This window comes from Brugia malayi (assembly GCF_000002995.4).
Source record: "Brugia malayi strain FR3 genome assembly, contig: Bm_v4_Chr3_scaffold_001, whole genome shotgun sequence".
Classification (NCBI taxonomy): domain Eukaryota; kingdom Metazoa; phylum Nematoda; class Chromadorea; order Rhabditida; family Onchocercidae; genus Brugia; species Brugia malayi.
Window position 1 is genome coordinate 266,487 of NW_025062477.1, and position 18,890 is coordinate 285,376.

The 18,890-nt window shown below is 33.5% G+C and overlaps 3 protein-coding genes across 3 annotated transcripts; 2 read left to right on the forward strand and 1 right to left on the reverse strand.

The window, feature by feature from the left end:
• Positions 1-1,641: 1,641 nt before the first annotated feature.
• Positions 1,642-6,430, forward strand: Bm5790 (uncharacterized protein; the record flags this gene model as incomplete). The annotated part of the gene is made up of 6 exons (XM_001897485.2): positions 1,642-1,814; positions 2,708-2,780; positions 4,430-4,512; positions 4,751-4,878; positions 6,006-6,166; positions 6,344-6,430. 6 exons carry the CDS (start codon positions 1,642-1,644, stop codon positions 6,428-6,430), a joined length of 705 nt encoding a protein of 234 aa, XP_001897520.1.
• Positions 6,431-7,814: 1,384 nt separating this feature from the next.
• Positions 7,815-8,266, reverse strand: Bm14350 (RIKEN cDNA 2310016E02, putative; the record flags this gene model as incomplete). Its single annotated transcript, XM_043079573.1, has 3 exons — positions 7,815-7,826; positions 8,031-8,120; positions 8,216-8,266. The coding sequence occupies 3 exons, from the start codon at positions 8,264-8,266 to the stop codon at positions 7,815-7,817; spliced, it is 153 nt and encodes a 50-aa protein (XP_042935507.1).
• An 860-nt stretch (positions 8,267-9,126) lies between these two features.
• Positions 9,127-18,230, forward strand: Bma-rbpl-1 (Zinc knuckle family protein; the record flags this gene model as incomplete). The annotated part of the gene is made up of 19 exons (XM_001897487.2): positions 9,127-9,246; positions 9,536-9,672; positions 9,830-9,902; positions 10,012-10,091; positions 10,405-10,507; positions 12,507-12,673; positions 12,946-13,141; positions 13,275-13,338; positions 13,405-13,601; positions 13,979-14,316; positions 14,495-14,565; positions 14,642-14,727; positions 14,876-15,084; positions 15,218-15,511; positions 15,615-15,780; positions 15,882-17,008; positions 17,106-17,238; positions 17,397-17,789; positions 18,090-18,230. The coding sequence occupies 19 exons, from the start codon at positions 9,127-9,129 to the stop codon at positions 18,228-18,230; spliced, it is 4,095 nt and encodes a 1,364-aa protein (XP_001897522.2).
• Between the last annotated feature and the right edge of the window lie 660 nt (positions 18,231-18,890).

The following is an 18,890-nucleotide window of genomic DNA, read 5'->3' on the forward strand; positions in this document are numbered from 1 at the left end:
CGATAAGTTTTAAGGCAAATTCAAATAAGGAATGCCTGATTTTAGTTTAGAAAACAATAACCAATTCCTACTAAATCCATTACTACTACAATAAGAAGCATCCAATTACATCCGATACAGTAACGTCAATATCACGTCAACGACCACTATTAGCACTGCTACAACCAGTGAACATTTCAAGGATCACTCGAAATATTCCTTTTTAAAATCGTTTCTCCTTTCTTCCTAAGCGACAACGACAACGACAGCGGGGACACTTTTCTGGCTGCTATCATTTCAATTGAAAGAGAAACAAGAAAAAGATTGAGGAAAAAGAATTTTTTGTGTAACTGTGTGTACGAATTGGAAATTTCTACTGAGCATTTGCGCGCGCGCGCATAAGATCACGGCGAAAGATTACGGAGAAAATTTTTCCATTTGAACTCTTTTTCCTGGTTCTGTTGACTAACTAACGATTGTCTGAACCAGCTGAATTTACTGTATTATTATTATTATTATATTTCGTTAACATTGCTGTTATCATTATTATCATTTCCATCATCATTACTACTGCCATCTTCATTAAACAATTTTCAGTGGAGTTATTTTTGTTGACTGTTTCACTTTCATTCTACTAGCGGTGCATTCGGGAAAACCAGAACAGGAATTATTCCATATTTTTCCGGTTTGTTCGTAAGATTTTTTAAATTATATTTCTACTATACTATCACAGCAATTATTATTACTACCAGTGTTTCTCGCCAACAGCTTCATTGTGTTGTGTTATTCAATTTTTGCGCTAAATTTCTAAGAGATTGATATTGAATAGGAAATAATCATCATTTCCTGTTTTACGGATTAACGAATTACTTAACAATTATTTGTCATCTGAATTTACTGTTGTTCGTGGTATTCGATCTGGAATTCCAAATTGTTGCAAATTGGCACCTCTATTCATCAGCTTGTTCGCCATTTGCATTAATAGCGCAGATGTTCTAAAAATTTATTATATTCCGCTTCAAATTTTAATTTTTCCATTTTGTTTTAGAAGAAAAAAAAAGAAAAAACAAATCGTTGATTTTATCTGTTATAAAGTATTGGCAGAATTCCTCTCTTATCAACCAATTACTACCTGTTGTTTTTAAATTGTCAACGATACCTTTGTGTCGTCGCGATCCTTACTCATCCCAACTTATATTTGCTTTCTCCTTTTCGTTATTTTTACAATTAAGTTTATCTTTCTCTTAAATAAACTCAGTTGGCATTTATGTGGAATTATTTACTAACTTCTGCAATTTAGTATGTTTTTGAAGTCTAACTGAATAATTCAAGTCGAATAGCTATATTATTTGAATTTTAATATTGATTGGTAGGAGTATTTAAGGAAAAAGTTGCATAATAATTTATTGTTCTGCATTCCACTATTACTACATCCCAAAATTCTTGGTATTATATCCCGCGATACTATTTGAGAGGATAGACAAATACCAAGGATTTCAATAAAGTAAATCTCTGGAACTGTGCAGTACGCTGGCAGAAAAACGATAAAGTAAAACTATTCTCCGGAAACGGAAAAAAAAAAGTTAAGAATAAGACCAATTAAGGAAATATAGAAAATAAAAAAGGAACAAAACTGTTTATGATAGCGATAAACTAAACCCAATGCGGGTTCAATGCCTGCCAACAACCGTTGTTATTATTATTTTCCTGTTGCTAGCCGGTATATCGTATCCGAAACGCGGAATGCGCCCAACAGTGACAGCGATGGCTGTTGATGCTGTGCCAGTAATGAAGTCAAAGTCAGTGCTATCCAGCGATTTGGACAATTTACGCAGGTATACAATTTACGTAGGTACACAATTTACGCAGGTACACAATTTATGCAGGTACACAATTTACGCAAGTATACAATTTACGCAGGTATACAATTTACGCAGGTACACAGTTTACGCAGGTATACAATTTACGCAGGTATACAATTTACGCAAGTATACAATTTACGCAAGTATACAATTTACGCAAGTATACAATTTACGCAGGTACACAGTTTACGCAGGTATACAATTTACGCAGGTACACAGTTTACGCAAGTATACAATTTACGCAAGTATACAATTTACGCAAGTATACAATTTACGCAGGTACACAGTTTACGCAGGTATACAATTTACGCAGGTACACAGTTTACGCAAGTATACAATTTACGCAAGTATACAATTTACGCAAGTATACAATTTACGCAAGTATACAATTTACGCAAGTATACAATTTACGCAAGTATACAATTTACGCAAGTATACAATTTACGCAAGTATACAATTTACGCAAGTATACAATTTACGCAAGTATACAATTTACGCAGGTATTTATTAAGTGCTGAGAATGTGGAAAAGAAAGGTGAAAAGCACTCGCTTATTATTGAAGTTATAAAATGATTTGCTGGGCAAAAAGTAAAATCATTGTGATAAAGTGAACAAGAGACTACAGCAGTAACAACTGCGTTTTGCACTTTAAGTACACAACAGATTGACCCCAACTTTGGCCATTACTTATTCTCATTTTACATCACTACTTTTGGAATAAATTTAATAAACGAGTGTTAGGATAGTCTTACTGACTGTATATGCTTTCCCTCTCTCTCTCTCTCTCTCTCTCTCTCCAATTTCACTGTTTTAAAGAAATGAAATTTTACAGAAGAATAGAAAATCTGAATAAAGGAGATTTGCAGGTCAATAGCTGTATTACGCCATGCGGTTGGTAACTCAATTGCCGGTTCAGTACTTCGTTTACCCTCATCACAGGTTTCTTCTCTTTTCTTTCAAATTATTCACATTTTTCCTATCAAAAAAAAAAAAGAGTGAAGTCCAAAGTTTGATGACAACTAATGAATAAAAGCCAAAACTCATTGTGAAAATATATTATACAAAACATTCTTTAATGGTAATTGAACGAAAACAATGGTTTTTTTTTCTTTTTTTTTTTACTTGCAGTGCAAAAAAAGAAAAAATTTCGATATTATCACTAAAGAAAATCTGTTGATTGATAACACTGAGTCCTTCTTCCTTTCTCTCTATCGTAATATATCAGTAGCAGGTAACTAAACTACAAACTGCAGAATGATAGTGGCCCGAATAATATCGACGACAAGATGGCTGCTGTCCTGTCTTGTCATCGCTCCATGTCGTATCTTTCGATTAAAAATTTACACATGTCGGAGACATACATACCAACAAAAATATAGCACAAAATAATTTTACAAATTAGTGCGATGACGGCTACTAATGAAAGAAGAATATTCATCTTATCTGTTGTTTAGCCGGAAAGGAGCACTTATTTTTATCATAATAATAGTTCATTTCCTGATCACTTGTTATCTTCATCACTTCAAGTTTATCTGATGAACCTTTTTTTAAGCTAACGTTCAGTATCTGGGTTAAATGCAATTTCTTGTATTACTCTGTTCAAAATTTTAGATTAGCACTACTGTTAAATCATCATCGGTCATGTTAACTAATAATACCAATGATTAAGCTATAAAATTAAAAATCAGCGGTTAGATCGATGTTAGATCAATGAATTTTATTTCAAAAATTAATATTATGCATTGAAAGTTTTTAAAATTTTTGATGAGTATAGAATGAATTTCACATTTTTGCATCCTAATTATAATAAATTCAAGTAAAATATTTGCAACAGCTTCATCTTTTCAAAAACCACTTCTAAATTAGTATATTTTTTTTAAATAGAAAAATAATACTACCATCAATAAACTTGCTGATTTTCCAATTTTCATATGAATGGATTAATTATAAAATTAACAAAGTATAATCGAACAAATCAGTGGAATGATTTCAAAGTTTCAATTGTATGTTTCTTTTCAAGCGCAAACCATAAAACTAAATACGTATCTTTGGATTTTTTGGTTATCATAATCTTTCTTTTCTGAATAACCTAAAAATGAATTCCAAAAATACAAGAAGAATGTGTAACTACTTGTGACGAATCCATGAAAGTTTTAAAATTTTTTATCAATTATTTTTTATATTCATGTCTATTCAAGAAATCAAATTTTAAAGCTTGAAGATTTCCAAAAAAAAAAATTTGCGTATCTAATTGAATTACACATTGAGTATCTACTGATCCCAATTATAGGTTAATCAAATTAGTTAGAATTTTATTTCAATAAATATCATCTTCTTTAATCTCTGAGCATATTTCTCTCCTAGTGCTCTTCTTGTTTGGTTTCTCACATATCTTCAAGCTGGCTTTTACCTTGAATATAACCTTTGAAATCAAAGTTGCAATAGTGGAGAGAAATTTGTAAGTTAGGATTTTCCTGTTCCTTTCTTTCAAATGAAAATAATTGTGAACACTTTTTTGAGTTAGCAGTCTATTTTAACCCTGAATATTTTTTTTTTTTTCAATTTTCAATAAAAATCAAAAATTTCAGCATCATCTTCATCGAGACGCTTTATATGGACGAAGGGGAGAGTCTTCAGAAGCTGGCATACTAAATGTTAAAGCCGATATAAGGTAGTAAACAATGGTGTCTTAAACTTTATTAGAAAATTTTAAAAGGGCAAAAAAAAAAAAAGATAAGAAAGGTCTTTATAAGTCAGCTGATTTGAACTGTACCAAAATAAGATACAGGTAATTTCTGAATTGTAACATTGTAAAGGCACAAGTTGAAATTTGCTAAATCACTAGATGTAATTTTTCACATCACTCATTCTCAGTTTAAAAATAGAAGTGATTGCTGTAATTGTTGTAGGAGGATGAATGAAGCAGACGTGGATCATTTTGATGACGATTTTGAGGATGAAGAAAGGCTCATGCAAGCCGATCGCCCATCAGTGATGCACAGAACACGACATTTCAGGCAACGCAAACGAAGAAAAGGTATTTGTAGTGACAATTTATTATCACAAAGTTTCGATCAAATGTTTTGTTGAAATTAGAAACGCTGGGTATGTATCTAATTAGAAACGGGAAGTTTTAAACTTTTTAAAGAAAAACTTATTTGAAGAAGTTAAAATGACTTCAAAGTTCTTTCTAATTCATTAACGAGTTACTTTGTGTTTTATAAATGATCCATGAAAATTGATATTAGTGGTAGCTTAATTCTTATTTCATGCTTTTCAGAGAAAAGTTAAACACAAATAGTCGGTAATTTAGAACTTCCGGGAGAGATATTGCTAACCAAATTTAATTAAGGTAAGACGGTAGTTAAGATGCATTGTGATAATTAGCTATTGAGAAGTGTGTTTGCTTTCTCAGTATAATCAATATATGTTGAAATTATACAGCGTAAGCGTAATAATAGCATCATCAGTCGTACGTGTAAACTTCCTGATTAAATTCGAACAGCTTTTTTTAGTATTACATTATAATTCATTCTAAAAGATAAGAATGCTTCAGTGATAAGACTTCAATATTTATAAACAATTCATCGATCATCGATAATATCAGTGAATTCTTTTCCCATAGTTATACATCAATAAATGTACCAATTTGATAATGAATTAAACGCTAATGAGTAATAACACATTTAGCTGATAGATTTATTCTTAAATAACATTTTATCAATTACTACAATCAGTCAAATTCCATTTCTTGCATATCATATAATCTCTTCCAATACCACTACATATGTGCGATCATATCACAAAAATTTTCAAGGACAATAATAATTTAAAATTCGACATCAATTTTGTCCTAATTTAGAATTTCATTTGTAGGAACGAAATAATAAATCTCCACAAAATGTTGTCACTTTTTTTTTTTCAAAATAATATTTCAAATTCTGGACCAGCTGACTCTTAGCTCGAAACTGAAAAAGTAAAAACAGGTCTTGGAGGTTTCGAATAATTCGCGTTATCCTCAGATTAAAGGAGGTATTTATTTTACAGGAAAACATATTTACTTGCAATGACTCATCAGTCTCGAAGAGTGTCACATTAATACTAAAGTCATAGCAAACGTGGAATTTCTGCTTCACATCTATTGTAACTTATGCTAAATTTCAGGCTGTGGTGCATCACGGCATGGCCATCAACAAATGTTATGTCCGACACGAAGCTCACATCACTACGATGTTTGCATAACATCGGAACAACTGTGCGATGACATCAGTGACTGTCCCGGTGGCGAAGATGAAAATCCGTCAAACTGTCTCTTTTATAAGTCTGTAAGTTTTCACTAATATTCATAAAACTATCTTATTTTATGACAGCAATTTGCTATAATTTATTAACATTAACACATTTATTTCATTTATCCTTTTTTTTTTTTTTTTTTTTCTTTTCTGAGACTTTCAAATTTATTTGGCAAACTTTAATTCAATTTTAATCCAATAAATTTTCAGATAAAAGAGCAATTGAAACATATTTACAACACAGTGCTTCTGTTAGCCGATCACGCTGCAGGTCAGAATAGCCACCGTGAATTGTAACTAATTCCATGAAGATTTACCGGTCCTATATATCAAATTACATTTATCTTCGTATAAGACCGTGAGGAACAAACAGACAAATAAGAAGTCAGACAGCAACTGGACTCAACACCGATTGCACTTTTACATAGGTGCAAATATCCATTCGTTAAAAAGAAATTTTTAAAGAAAAAGACAGAAAGGAACCGGAACCCCTTCCCTCCCAAAGATTTTACCGTTAGTTGATCTCATTGTTTACTTGTCATTGCGTCTAACTTAACACATATTTGCATGGTTTGTCATTAAGTTTATTTGTATCACTATAAAATGTTTATCCTTCTTTGTCGAAAAATCTTCCGATTATCAAATTATAACAAAATCAAGCTAATGTGGAAGCTCAGAAATGGAAGCGTAACCTGACTGGACTGAATCCGAATAGCTCACATTTACTTGCATTACTCATACAGGTTATAAAAGTTTTACCTATAATCCAGTCCAAATTGATCATATTTAGCACGAGATGTTAACGCTCTACAATGACACGAAGTAGAAGCTTCACCTACCGGTTTGTCTACTAAATGTCTAAGAAAAAAGCATTGGAAACTGTGGAGCTTATAAGAAATACGGGAAAATTGTAACTGAACAGTCAGAGAGATACTTAAATTTCAACAGATAAAAATACAACGTTGGAATGTAGGATTCCAAGACTACTGAAAAGTACGCTTTGGATGAGGGAAATGTTTTATTAAAGAAGCCAACAATACAAATATGTCACTGATTAGAAGAATCGCAGCACAGAAGAGATCATCTAGGATCGTTTCAAAAAATATGACGAGAAATTAATAAGCAAATCAAGAGGGACCAGAAATTTGTAACAACTTTGTCTAATACAAATAATATCACTGAAGCACTCATTTAAACGTTAGGTAAAAAAGTTGATTAATTTCTGTATGGAATAATAATATTGATTTATCGCAGTATCAGATGACAACAATGATTTATAAGTCGGCAAATAATAGATAAAAAGCTATTAAAAAACATCAGCACTGATCACTTGGATTAAAACTATCACCTGGTTATATAGTTATTGATTATTTGCTTGAAATTATATTGAAGTAGTTGTAACTAACTTAATGACAAGTTCAAGCATAAACTTCACCCAATTTAAAAAATCTGTAGAACCAAAATAACAAACTGAAGATGAAGGAATCATAAGACATTCTTAAACATTCGCTTTATAATAATAATAACAATAGTAATAATGTCGTCATGAATGTTCAGTGTTCCTTACTGCGTTTCGGATTGTTCACTGCAACATAATGAAAGAGGATGACAAGAGCAAAAATGGAAACACCAATCAGGTTCGAAAATACTGCTAACTGAACGTCTGTTATCATCGTGCTTACTATATGTTGTCCTGAAATGTAGATTATTACACATATATAATATAGATTATTAGATTATACATCTAATATATGATAAAATCTGACTCTAAAAGAAATATCAGTCATAACTCCTCAAAAATTAAAGCCACGAATAGAAAAAATTCTCCTTACATTCATCTATTCCTGCTGTTCTTTCCACTATGTGCATTATAAAAAAATACAAATTTCTTACAAACCTGAACTGTCAGGACGTTTCCAGAGTATCGATCACTGATAGATGATACAGCACTCCACCAAATTTGCTTTTGATCTTGTCGGAAGGACAACTAAATATGAAATGAATTGAGAAATATACGAAACAGTTTGTATTTACACACACTTTACATACAAGTTAGATATGCGAAGTGGGTAACACAGTTACTGCATCCTGATTTCTTAAATGTTTCAATAACAAAATAGCTTTCCGAATCATACTGAAACCTCTGTGTGCTACAGAACGATGCATTTCTATCTAAATGATTCTCACAATATTAATCAGCAGTTTCTAATACTTTCCAAATATCTTCCATATTCTACAAAATTTGCAACTGAATCCCGCATAAATTTGAGATCTCGAATACCAATTAAATTTTGCTAAAATTAAATTTTGCTAGACACTTCAGATGAATTACTCGTGTCTCACCCTTCTTTTTCTTCGGTCTCTGACCGCAATTACTCTACATAATCAAAATCTAGAAAAGGAAGTTTTAACATATCCTTCCAAAATGTTTGCTTTGTCTCAATCTTTGTCTAAAATCTATTTTTCAAACTTTTAAATCTTGGCAATTCCTACTCTTAATCCGTAATATAACTACTCTAAAAATCCGATCAGTTGACAGCATCCCAATCCTCGGACTCATAAATCTTTATTTCTACAGAAAGAGGCATACAGTGGCAAAGAGAACATCGATCCTAATTTAAAGCAAATCTTTGCAAAATTAAAATTAAAAAAAAAAAACCGAATAAAAACTGCATCTCTCATTTTGGAAGCCCTTTTTTATGTCTGATCCAGAAAGTTTTCGCAGTGGGACCGTGAAATGATGCACTGAAATCGATAAACGAGTTCAGCTAGCCTAGGGTTAGCGATAACGGTTGCGTTCGACGGGTGGTTGTCCTTGTGGGTTGCTTCTTCCATTTGCTTGCGGTACCGCGGTGTCCCATAAATTTGATTGTACTGCTAGATGGAACCTAAAAAATCTACCATGAGGATGTGACTAGTGGTTGACTCATTGTTGGTGGAATCGTATTATTTTATATTGTTTACCGAATTCATTTCGTTTTTTTAAGTTATTGATGTCATCGATACATTACAAATTTAAAGCGACACTTGAGTACAAAACATTGGTGTTTGATGGCTTGCATATATCCATCACTGATCTCAAGAAGGAAATATGTGAAAAAGAAAATATTAAGGTGGGAAATTTGTTATTTGTTTACTCACCATTTAACACATGGAGAGTTTTGTTCAGTAGTGAATATATGGTAGTAGTGAATATATGATATTTCATTTCTGCTTGAAATTTAAAGCTGGATAGAACGAAGTAGTAGTAATATTGATATTTATGAAATTCGTTCAGTTGCTCATGGTCGTGGGTAAGGTGTTTCTATAAACTCGCTTCTAAATCATGACAAAGGAATATATCATTGACTGTTGAAGACATGTAAGTTGAGAGATGAATCGTAGAAGTATTTTGGTTTTTAGGCAGAATCCTTCGATTTAGTCTTAACAAACGCCCACACAAAGCGCCAGTATACGGGAGATGAGTTGATTCCTCGAAATTCATCAGTAATCGTCCAACGGATACCACGTGACAATGCTGCGAAACTGCCAAAAGTGCAGTAAGTTTATTACTTAAATGATTGTTCTGAAAATTGTTCAACTCATATAGTTTTTTTTTTTTTTTTCATATAGTTTTCAGTTACTTAATGTTCCATTGCTTCACTAGCTACATTCTGCTGTCAAAATATCGGAGAATTGATGGATCATTTTTTTTAGGGACACCACAAATTCAGGAATTGTGACCAAGTCTACTCCAACTGAAGCTCCTGTTGTTGGGCATATTGATTCAGTAAGTATAACCTTCGCGTTTTTTCGGGCAACACTAAATTAACAGTTTTAGAGTTTGCCAAGACTTTTCCAATTGTGTTCCTGCGTTATATTAACATGACCTTCTTCAGGAAGAATTCGACAAAATGACAGAAGAAGAGCGTTTGGCACATGTAAAAGAAGTATCTACATACAAATATTTACCTTCAAAGTACGTAACTAGTTATAGTTTCTTTCTATTCGTCTTTTAACTGTAATTGGACGAAAAATAATGAAGTGGGACTTTATTTTTACATTTAGAATATTCCGATACATAATACTTGAAGATTCCCAGAAGTGTTTTTTCATTTTCATCCGCAACAAAATTCATATGTACTTTTATTTGAGGAACATCTAAAAATCTGAAAAAAGATGTGCAGAAAACATGAAAAAATGTGTTCAGGACAAAATAATGTACATAAAATATAATCTGTAATATTGTCTCACATATGATATGGTTTACCAAAAAAGAAATCTTTTTTCAGCTTTCAAAAGAAGACGTCTTCTATAATGTCTGGTCCTCCGCCACCAACTTATGTGTGCAATCGTTGTTCACAGTCAGGACACTGGTACAAAAATTGTCCAATGGTAACGGTCATTCTATATTTACACTTTTACGTTATATCATTAAATATACGCAGAAAAGATTTACTGTTTTACATGTACACATTTGTTCATTGATTTAAATGACATAATTGATTATTTTCATACTTTCTGGTACGGGTATATCATTCTTTAATGTTTTTATCACATATTTACCATGGGTTAATCGTTATAACTCTTTGAGTTAATGTTTTCCGGTGTTAAGTTTTTCGTTTTCATTCGTTTTATTTGTAAACAACAATGAAACTGTGAAGTTTTGTCATTGAATGGTACTTTCGGATGGCGAAGGGTAGGCGAAAGAATCATTTCCGAGAGAGATTAAAAAAAATGGCAATATTAGGATAAAGATTGAGAAAGCAAAAATCATTTGAATGTTATTTTAGACATTACAAAGTAAGTTACAAAATTATTCTTGTTTTAATCTTTAACTATCAAATTTATTTTCCGCATTTATTTTCTGCATATTATGAACTTGAATTTGTAATTATAGTTGAAATGATCTCTCAGTCTCTCTCGGTGTATTTCATTTTTTCGAGTAAGTTTTTGTTTATCGCCGATAAAAAAGATAAATTGTACTATATTTTTTTCTCATTTTCTTTTTTCTCTTTATAAGCATTAGTATTCTGACATTCTGAAAAGAAAAGAAAATTTCACAATATTAATTGGAAATGGAAGAATCTCCGATGATACGGTAATGGAAAGGTCTATGTTTGCGGGAAGGAGACACTATGGAAGAAACATCGAGAATGCAGTGATGTGCTAGTCTTGAAAGTAGTGTATTGTAAGCTTAATCAAGAAAATGCTTCACTTGCATGGTTGAAATCATTGTTAGAGTGGAATTTTTGATAAGAGTGGTAAGGTGAGAAACTTAGTGATGAAATAAGTAGTTAGAAGAGGTGCCACGTGGCTGTCGTCGTTGAGGAATGAATGATATTGTTAAACTCGTAGGTGGTCGCTTTCATTCTGTACTGAGTTATTTGTGTTTTTGATTAGGTTAGGAAAGCTGTAGTACTCTTCTAGCATGTCGGAAAGTCTATAATGGAATGATCTGATGAGCTATTTCAAGTATGAGTGGATAATACTGATACCTTATTGCGATCATATTAGATAGAGATTCACAATTATAATAGTTAACAATTGGTTTAAAAAGGAAAAACATGCATGTCATTTGTACATTTATTATTTCCATCGTTTAACATTCTGTAAGTCATTGGACAAATGCGCAAGTTGGATACTTTTGAAATGTATGTGTGTTATCACTTTTTATGCAATAACATTTTTTCTTTGATTTCATGAACGTTTCGGATTTATGCATCAGGTCTAACTTTTAGCCACAAAGTAAAAAGAACTTTACATTTGCTGAAATTGAAACGTATGTGGAATGGAAGAATTTTATGACGCATAAAATGGTATCACACATTGGAATTTCACAGTAACTAACAATTTTGCATTATTGGTCCACAGACGTGTTTACTATTATTTGTTAGAAGGCTGCTACATCTTAATGAATCCGATCTTTGTTTCGTTAGTCATAATAGAATAAAAGATATAATTTCCTATATTAGGATACAACTGCAATGAAATATCGGAGAAATCCGAAATTAATGGAAAAGTTGAGTTGGATGTTTCAGGACAGAAGTTTAGGTGAATTCAAATTTAAATTTACTGCTTGGCTTCGAACTTATTTTTTCAGGCCCAAAGCAAGTTGATTTTCGTTTTTTTCATTGATTTATTCTATTTATTCCAGTTGATTCCAGTAACTTTTTCAGCGGATTGAGTCCAAACAGAGTGCTATACAATTAGGAAATAGTAGGATTTGTGAAATTATTACTTGATTATTTCAGATTTCGAAGTCTTTAGTTATTGTTGGCCCTTTCAGGTTATACATATGTCTCACAATTTCAGGTATTTATTGGTAAGTCATTTAATTTGTTGTTACGACAATTTGCTTTGCTTAAATAAGTTTCTCTGTATTATTTTTTAGTTGAATACACGTCGCACAACGGGTATAACGATGGATGAGTTGATGGAAACAACATCAGATGATCCACTGGCAATGTTACATCCATCTGGGAAGTATGTTGTGCCAATTATGCATTGGAAAGCACGCCAGAAAAAACCAGAAATTGCTAAACCGGAACCCGAAATACGGTATCTTGCCATATTCTGATATAGACTTCATTCTTCGGTTTCATAGCAAATCATTAATGTGTTCCATCGGTTCCTCCCACTTCGATTTTGTCCGTCCTAATTTGCCTAGTAACAAAAATAGGTTGCCATTCATTCTTTCTATTCCCAATTTTCAAAAGTAGTAAGCTTTTCTTGATGAATTGAAATTTAGAAATCTTGTGTAATTAGAGAAAATTAAATACGAATTAGTTTACGACCCTCGAATAATTCCGCATCAGTTTCAAAATTTCCAGAGAAATACCACCGGAATTAAAATGTCCGATATGTTCACAACTTTTGCGTGATGCAGTCTTAACAACTTGCTGCGGTGACAGCTTCTGTGCGGATTGCTTGCAGCAACGATTGCTTGAAACACCGAACGCAAAATGTCCAGGAACAAATTGCTTCCAAACTGCTGTATCTACCGACAAACTGGTTCCGAATTTAAAGGTTTAAATCAAATCGAATTTTTAAATTCATTTATTTTTAAATTTCGTTTGAAGTCGAAGTAGAAATATCTCTAACTACATTATCATCACTACGTACCTTCTTAATTCGAACTGAACAACTGTCAAAATTTCAGATGCGACAAGCTGCTGAAGCTTTCAAACATGGTGCAATTCATAATACAGCATTTGAAAGCACAAGTAAGTAGAGTTTTCGAGAATAACGCAACTTGAATGTCATAATGGTTTATTGAAAAATAAGTTTAGATAGTTCACCACGTATTGACGAACAACCAGTTCAGCCGCCGGTTTCACGTGTACGTATTGGTTTAAGCGGTCGTCCGCAGCAAGTTCAGCCTGCAATTGTAATTCATCATCAACAGCAGCAGCAGCAGCAGCAATCGCATCAACAACAACAGCAGCAGCAGCAGCAAGAGACAGCGGTGACTTCGCCACAATCACAGGTTTATTCGTATAATATCTTATGAGACTTAAATTTTTCGAGTAAGGAAGTTTTTTAAAAAGTTTTTTTTAAAACATAATATTGGTCAATGAACTGTTTGTAATGAATTCTTTTTTTTGTCAGTGAACTATTTGCATACACTAACTTATTTTCCTAGTTCATTTGGAATTTTGTCATTAAAATATATGAGCACTACCGTTCGTCACATCCCTTTAGAGTATTTTAGTGTATTTATTGCTTGAATTGCGTTTTACCCAATTATGTTTTAAAATACGACATTTCTCTCTAGGTGTTATCATTCACGGAAAACCGGAAATTAAAGTTCAGCAAAATCTTGTACGATATACTGTGATACTATAACTTAAAAATACTTTCTAGATCCGTACTTCATCACCGACATATGTCATACAACCTAGTACAAATGTCACGATTCCTGCAGCTTTACAATCTCAAATGATCATAAAGCAATTTTCTGGGAACAATGTCATGCCATCCCCAGGAGTAACACCAGCACAAAGTCAACCAAAAGTTATTGCACCTACTGTTGTAGTTCCAAATGTACAGCAGTTAGCTGTCGCTCCACCACCTCTTCCGTTGCCGGTAAATGTTCATCAACCACCTCCAGGTTATCCGACCATACTTCCGTCAACTCAGTTGATGCATGTTGCTACTAGTTCATCATCAGAATCAATCGCATCAGGAACACATACTGCTAGGTACTGCTAATTATTCGATGAAATGTTTATCAAATGTCAATTATTTCAATTTACGATCAGTTCATATGTGAGCACACGTTATCATCGCGACAACGTAGCGTCATCTTTTAATCCTTTGAATCCATAATGTGGATTTATACTAGATTTTTTAAGAGTTTGGAATATTGTTTTTTTTCAGAAGTATAAGTGCCGCACACTTAACTGTACCTCCACTATTGCTTCCGCCAGGCGTACAACCACCACCACCAGGTACTTGATGCATTCGCTTAGGCCACAAATTTAAGTGACAGGAAGGCTTGAAAAATGATTATATTAAACATTCCAGGATTGTCAGCAGTTATCTTTCCACGTGTACCAGCTCCACCACCAGTCAAGGATGCTTGGGATGAATATCTAGAACGAAAAGATAAGGTAATTATTCATTTTGTCCACTCTCATTTTTTTTCAAAAATTCTTTGACTAGTAGAAAATGCTAACTGCTTGTAAACTTATTGTGTGGTTTTCTTTTTTCTGTTTTTAGGAAATACATTTTTTTTTTTTAAAGCTATAGTTTTTACAGGAAAGCCGTCAAAGAGCCGCTGCTCCACCCTTACGTAGACGCCGTCGCTCTACACGCAGTACTTCATATTCAAGCAGTAGCACATCTTCCGAATCATCAAGTGGATCATCACGTTCTCGGTCAAGATCGTCCTCTCGAGGCCGAAATCGATCACATCGCGATAAAAGACGAAACGATGGTCGTGAAAAGCATTCTTCGAGAAGGAGAGAGTGAGTTTCTTTTATTTTTGTCAAATTTTCAAAGTATGGGATCTCAACAAATTTAGAATTTTAATTGCCAAAAAACATATTGCTAATTTATCGATAAATTCCATAAAATATTATCAAATATCAATAATTTCAGCTCACGATCACCGTTCCGCAGTTCATATGCGAGCACACGTTACCATCGTGATAATCTAGCTTCATCATTTAATCTTTATCAGCATACATCAGGTGCTGCTGCTATAGGCTTACCGGGAGCATCTCTTATTCATCATCGTATTCCATCCCTTCTGAATAGTTACTGTCCACCACAGTATGCATTAAATCAAACGAGCCAGGCGACGAGTTACAGCTCTTTCAGTAATGGGCCAGTTCCAAATTACCGGTCATCAAGAACATATCTAGAAGAACGAAATAGAAGACATTCACCGAGGTATAGTTGGATCTTGAGGTTTTCCAAATATTTATGTAAAAAAAAATATTTATTCGGGTGAAGTTTTCAAGTTGTGTGCAGAAAAAAGAAAAATGCATTTCAGATCAGTACAAAATCGGCGAAGGAATGAGAGTAGAGAACGAGAAAATGACCGGAAAGAGCGAACCGAGGAACGAAGACGAGGAAGAGATGGTGATGAAAGAACACGTCGAGATGACCGTGAGCGAAGAGCAAAGGAGGACAGCGATAGAGAAGAAAGACGACAAAAGGTTATGTTTCGTGAAAATTTTCTTGAACATTTCTGAATATTAGTTTACTGATTTTGAGAAAATGTGATTTCTCAGTTCTCTACAATTTTTTTTCCTTTCAGAAAGATAAATATAAGCGACGCCAAGAAAAAGAAACGAAAGAGATAGAAAATGCAGCGGAAGGAAGACATGAAAGTACATTCAAAATCGAAGAGGGAAAAGATGTCGGTGCCGTTGACCTAAAAGAAATAGTTGTAGATGGAGAAGCTAAAAGGGAAACTACTCCACATATCGAAAATAAAGGAACTGAAAATGACATCGGTGATGTTGAAAACAATGTGGAAAAAGAAAACGATACAGTGGATGAAGCTTTGCCGGATGGGGTGGCAGCCGAAAATGGTGTGGCGGGTTTCCGTTCTAATCATGATGATGGCTCTGGAGCAGAAGCTGAAAATGAAAATGAGGGATTGGATAATGAAAAAGAAACTGGCAATATTACTACGGGAGTGTTGGTGGAAAATAAGGATAAAAGTGAAAAGAAAAGACACAGAAAGAAGAAGAGGAAACATCGGAGACATGAAGAAGACAAACCGGAAGATGACGAAACTGGACGTAAAAAGCATAAAAAGCATAAGCGTAGTAAAGAAGAGAAGGAGCAGCGAAAACAAGAAAAAGAAAAACGACGTGAAGAGCGTCGAAGGCGACGACAAGAGAGAGAAACCGAACAAGTGAGTGCTGTCGAAAGTGCAGCGAATAAAGGAAGTGAATATGAAATGAGCAGTGTTACTGGAATAGTTGACAAGGATCATGAGAATGAAATAACTGATAACAAAATTACACATGAAGTGAAGAAGGCTGCTATGTTAAAATCCGTGGAATTGATGGATTCCGGAACACTAGAGCAAAAATCCGAAGAGAAGGCAATAGTGGAAAGTAAACCAAGGGATGATCAGGAAGGATGTGGAAGTGGGAAGAAAGCTGATGAAAAAGAAGGACGAAGTGGTGATAGTTCGAGTCTTCCAAAGGGTAATGATAAAAAAAACGTAAGGGAACATCTTAAGCATGAAAAAGATAGAAGACGCAAGCATGATTTAAGCCGTAAACGAGAGGAATCGAAAGATGATTCACGAATTACTAGAAAAAGAAATGATGAAAGGGAAACCAAACGAAGTGAGGAGAAAGACTCGAGAAAACAAGGTGATAAGTTTCGAAAAAATGACAGGAAAGATGAGAAATTGGAAAACAAAAGGTAGGGACATTAACACATTTTTTGATTTTATTTATAGTTTTTAACTGGTTTTAACTCTTACGATTTTATTAAAGTTTGGTGATGTCAAAAATTTAAGGTGGGACAATAGAGAAGGAAAGACAAAGGGAGGTGAAAGAGAACCCAAACGATCCGGAAACGCTGAAAAACCTGAGTCAGAAATGAAGAAAGAATCGAGACATAAGGAACATGGTGAAAAACGTAAAAATGATGTAAGTATTTGTTATTTGTTGATGTATGCATTACAAGTTCCAGCTTTTGTGCATCTTAAATTTGCCTTATTTTTTCCCTATTCAGATTTTGCAACTATAGCATAAAAACATTGGAAGCTTGTACTTCAAAATGTAAAAGTTTCTACTTCATGTTTCAGACTGGTCGTTCTGATCACAAGCGACCGCGTCTAAGAAGCCATGGCAGTCATGATGAACAGCGTAACGCTTCCAATAAGTCAGATCAGAAAATCTTGTCGGAAATATCTGACATAAAAAAAGTTGTCGAAGTCGATGAAATTGGTCCAGTGGTGCGAAATGAAACTGATCCATTGTTACTGAGTAAGAAAAAATCAGGCTTGAATTCACGAGTGGCGTCAAAAATTGTGGATTCTGTTGATGGGACTAAAGTTCATGAGTCAACCGATCAGAAAGTATTGGATGAAATTAAAGTTTCAGTCGAGAAGGAGATAGAACGAAAAGTTGAAGCACTGCCAACTTCTAGCAATTATAATATGCCAAACTTGACCGTGGAATTGAAGTCGGGGGGTGAGGTCAGTTTTTACTTAATACAGTGATCCGCCACAAACAAATGTCGCGCTAGTTTCCGATCAAATTTTCCATTTCAAGCTAAACGGCTTATTTATGCGTGACTGCTTTTGGGTAAGATTAAAAGAGTGATTAAAAGGAGGAAAGAAGGAACATTTTTTAATGTTTGGAATTTTCAATGTTATCTTAAAATAATTAAATCATTAGTGTTTCACTAGACCATTTATTTCTAAAATGCTGATATGAGGAATTAGCACAGGCAAAATAATTTTAAAAAAGTAGATTATTTTTTTAGTTTCTTATAGAAACGGGTGACCCGAGAAAACATTTTCGAAGGAGCGACGCCGTATTTCAACGCACGCCAAAAGATAAAAATGATTCTACTATCGGAAAGCGAGCGTAAAGCTGCGGATCGATCATCTAAAAAGAGATCGGGAGTGAAGTGACTAAACATATATAATACAAAGAAGAAGGCTGTACAGTTATTTAAAGAGGCAGGAAATCTTTTCAAATTCCAATTTATTAAATTTTATTCTTAATGTCAAGGCAGTTTTTACGACGAAGTCTAACCGGTAAAGATAGTATATAATAAGAGATTTTAACTAACTTTCAATTTAGCTTTTATGAGTTGTATTTCTGTAAATAATCCATTCACTTTTCATGCAACATCTTTCTAGCTATATATTTCCAAATCTATTTTATTTTCTAAATTTTGTTAAAAACAATTGTTTTATTTTGTGCTATACAAGTGCTGGAGTGATGAAATCCATAACGAACGACTCTATTATAGTCGTTCCTCATACGATGATGTTAATCTCCCGCATATTTATTGTGGGGAATTTCTTGCTGTTTGTCAAATTTATTTTTCTAGAAATGACTCATATTTCTCCTCATTGTTTTGCCTGTTGGATCCGTAATCTTGAAAGTGCTACGTGGTGCCATTCCTCACATATTACCCAGTACATAATTAGAAATGTATTACTCCCGAACAAATATATATTCTTTAATTGTAACTGTTGTTTTTTTTTTCGTTTTGTTGTTATACTTGAGATAAAGATGGGTTTACTATTCAAGAATTCTTTATGGAGAAAACAGTCGTTCTTATT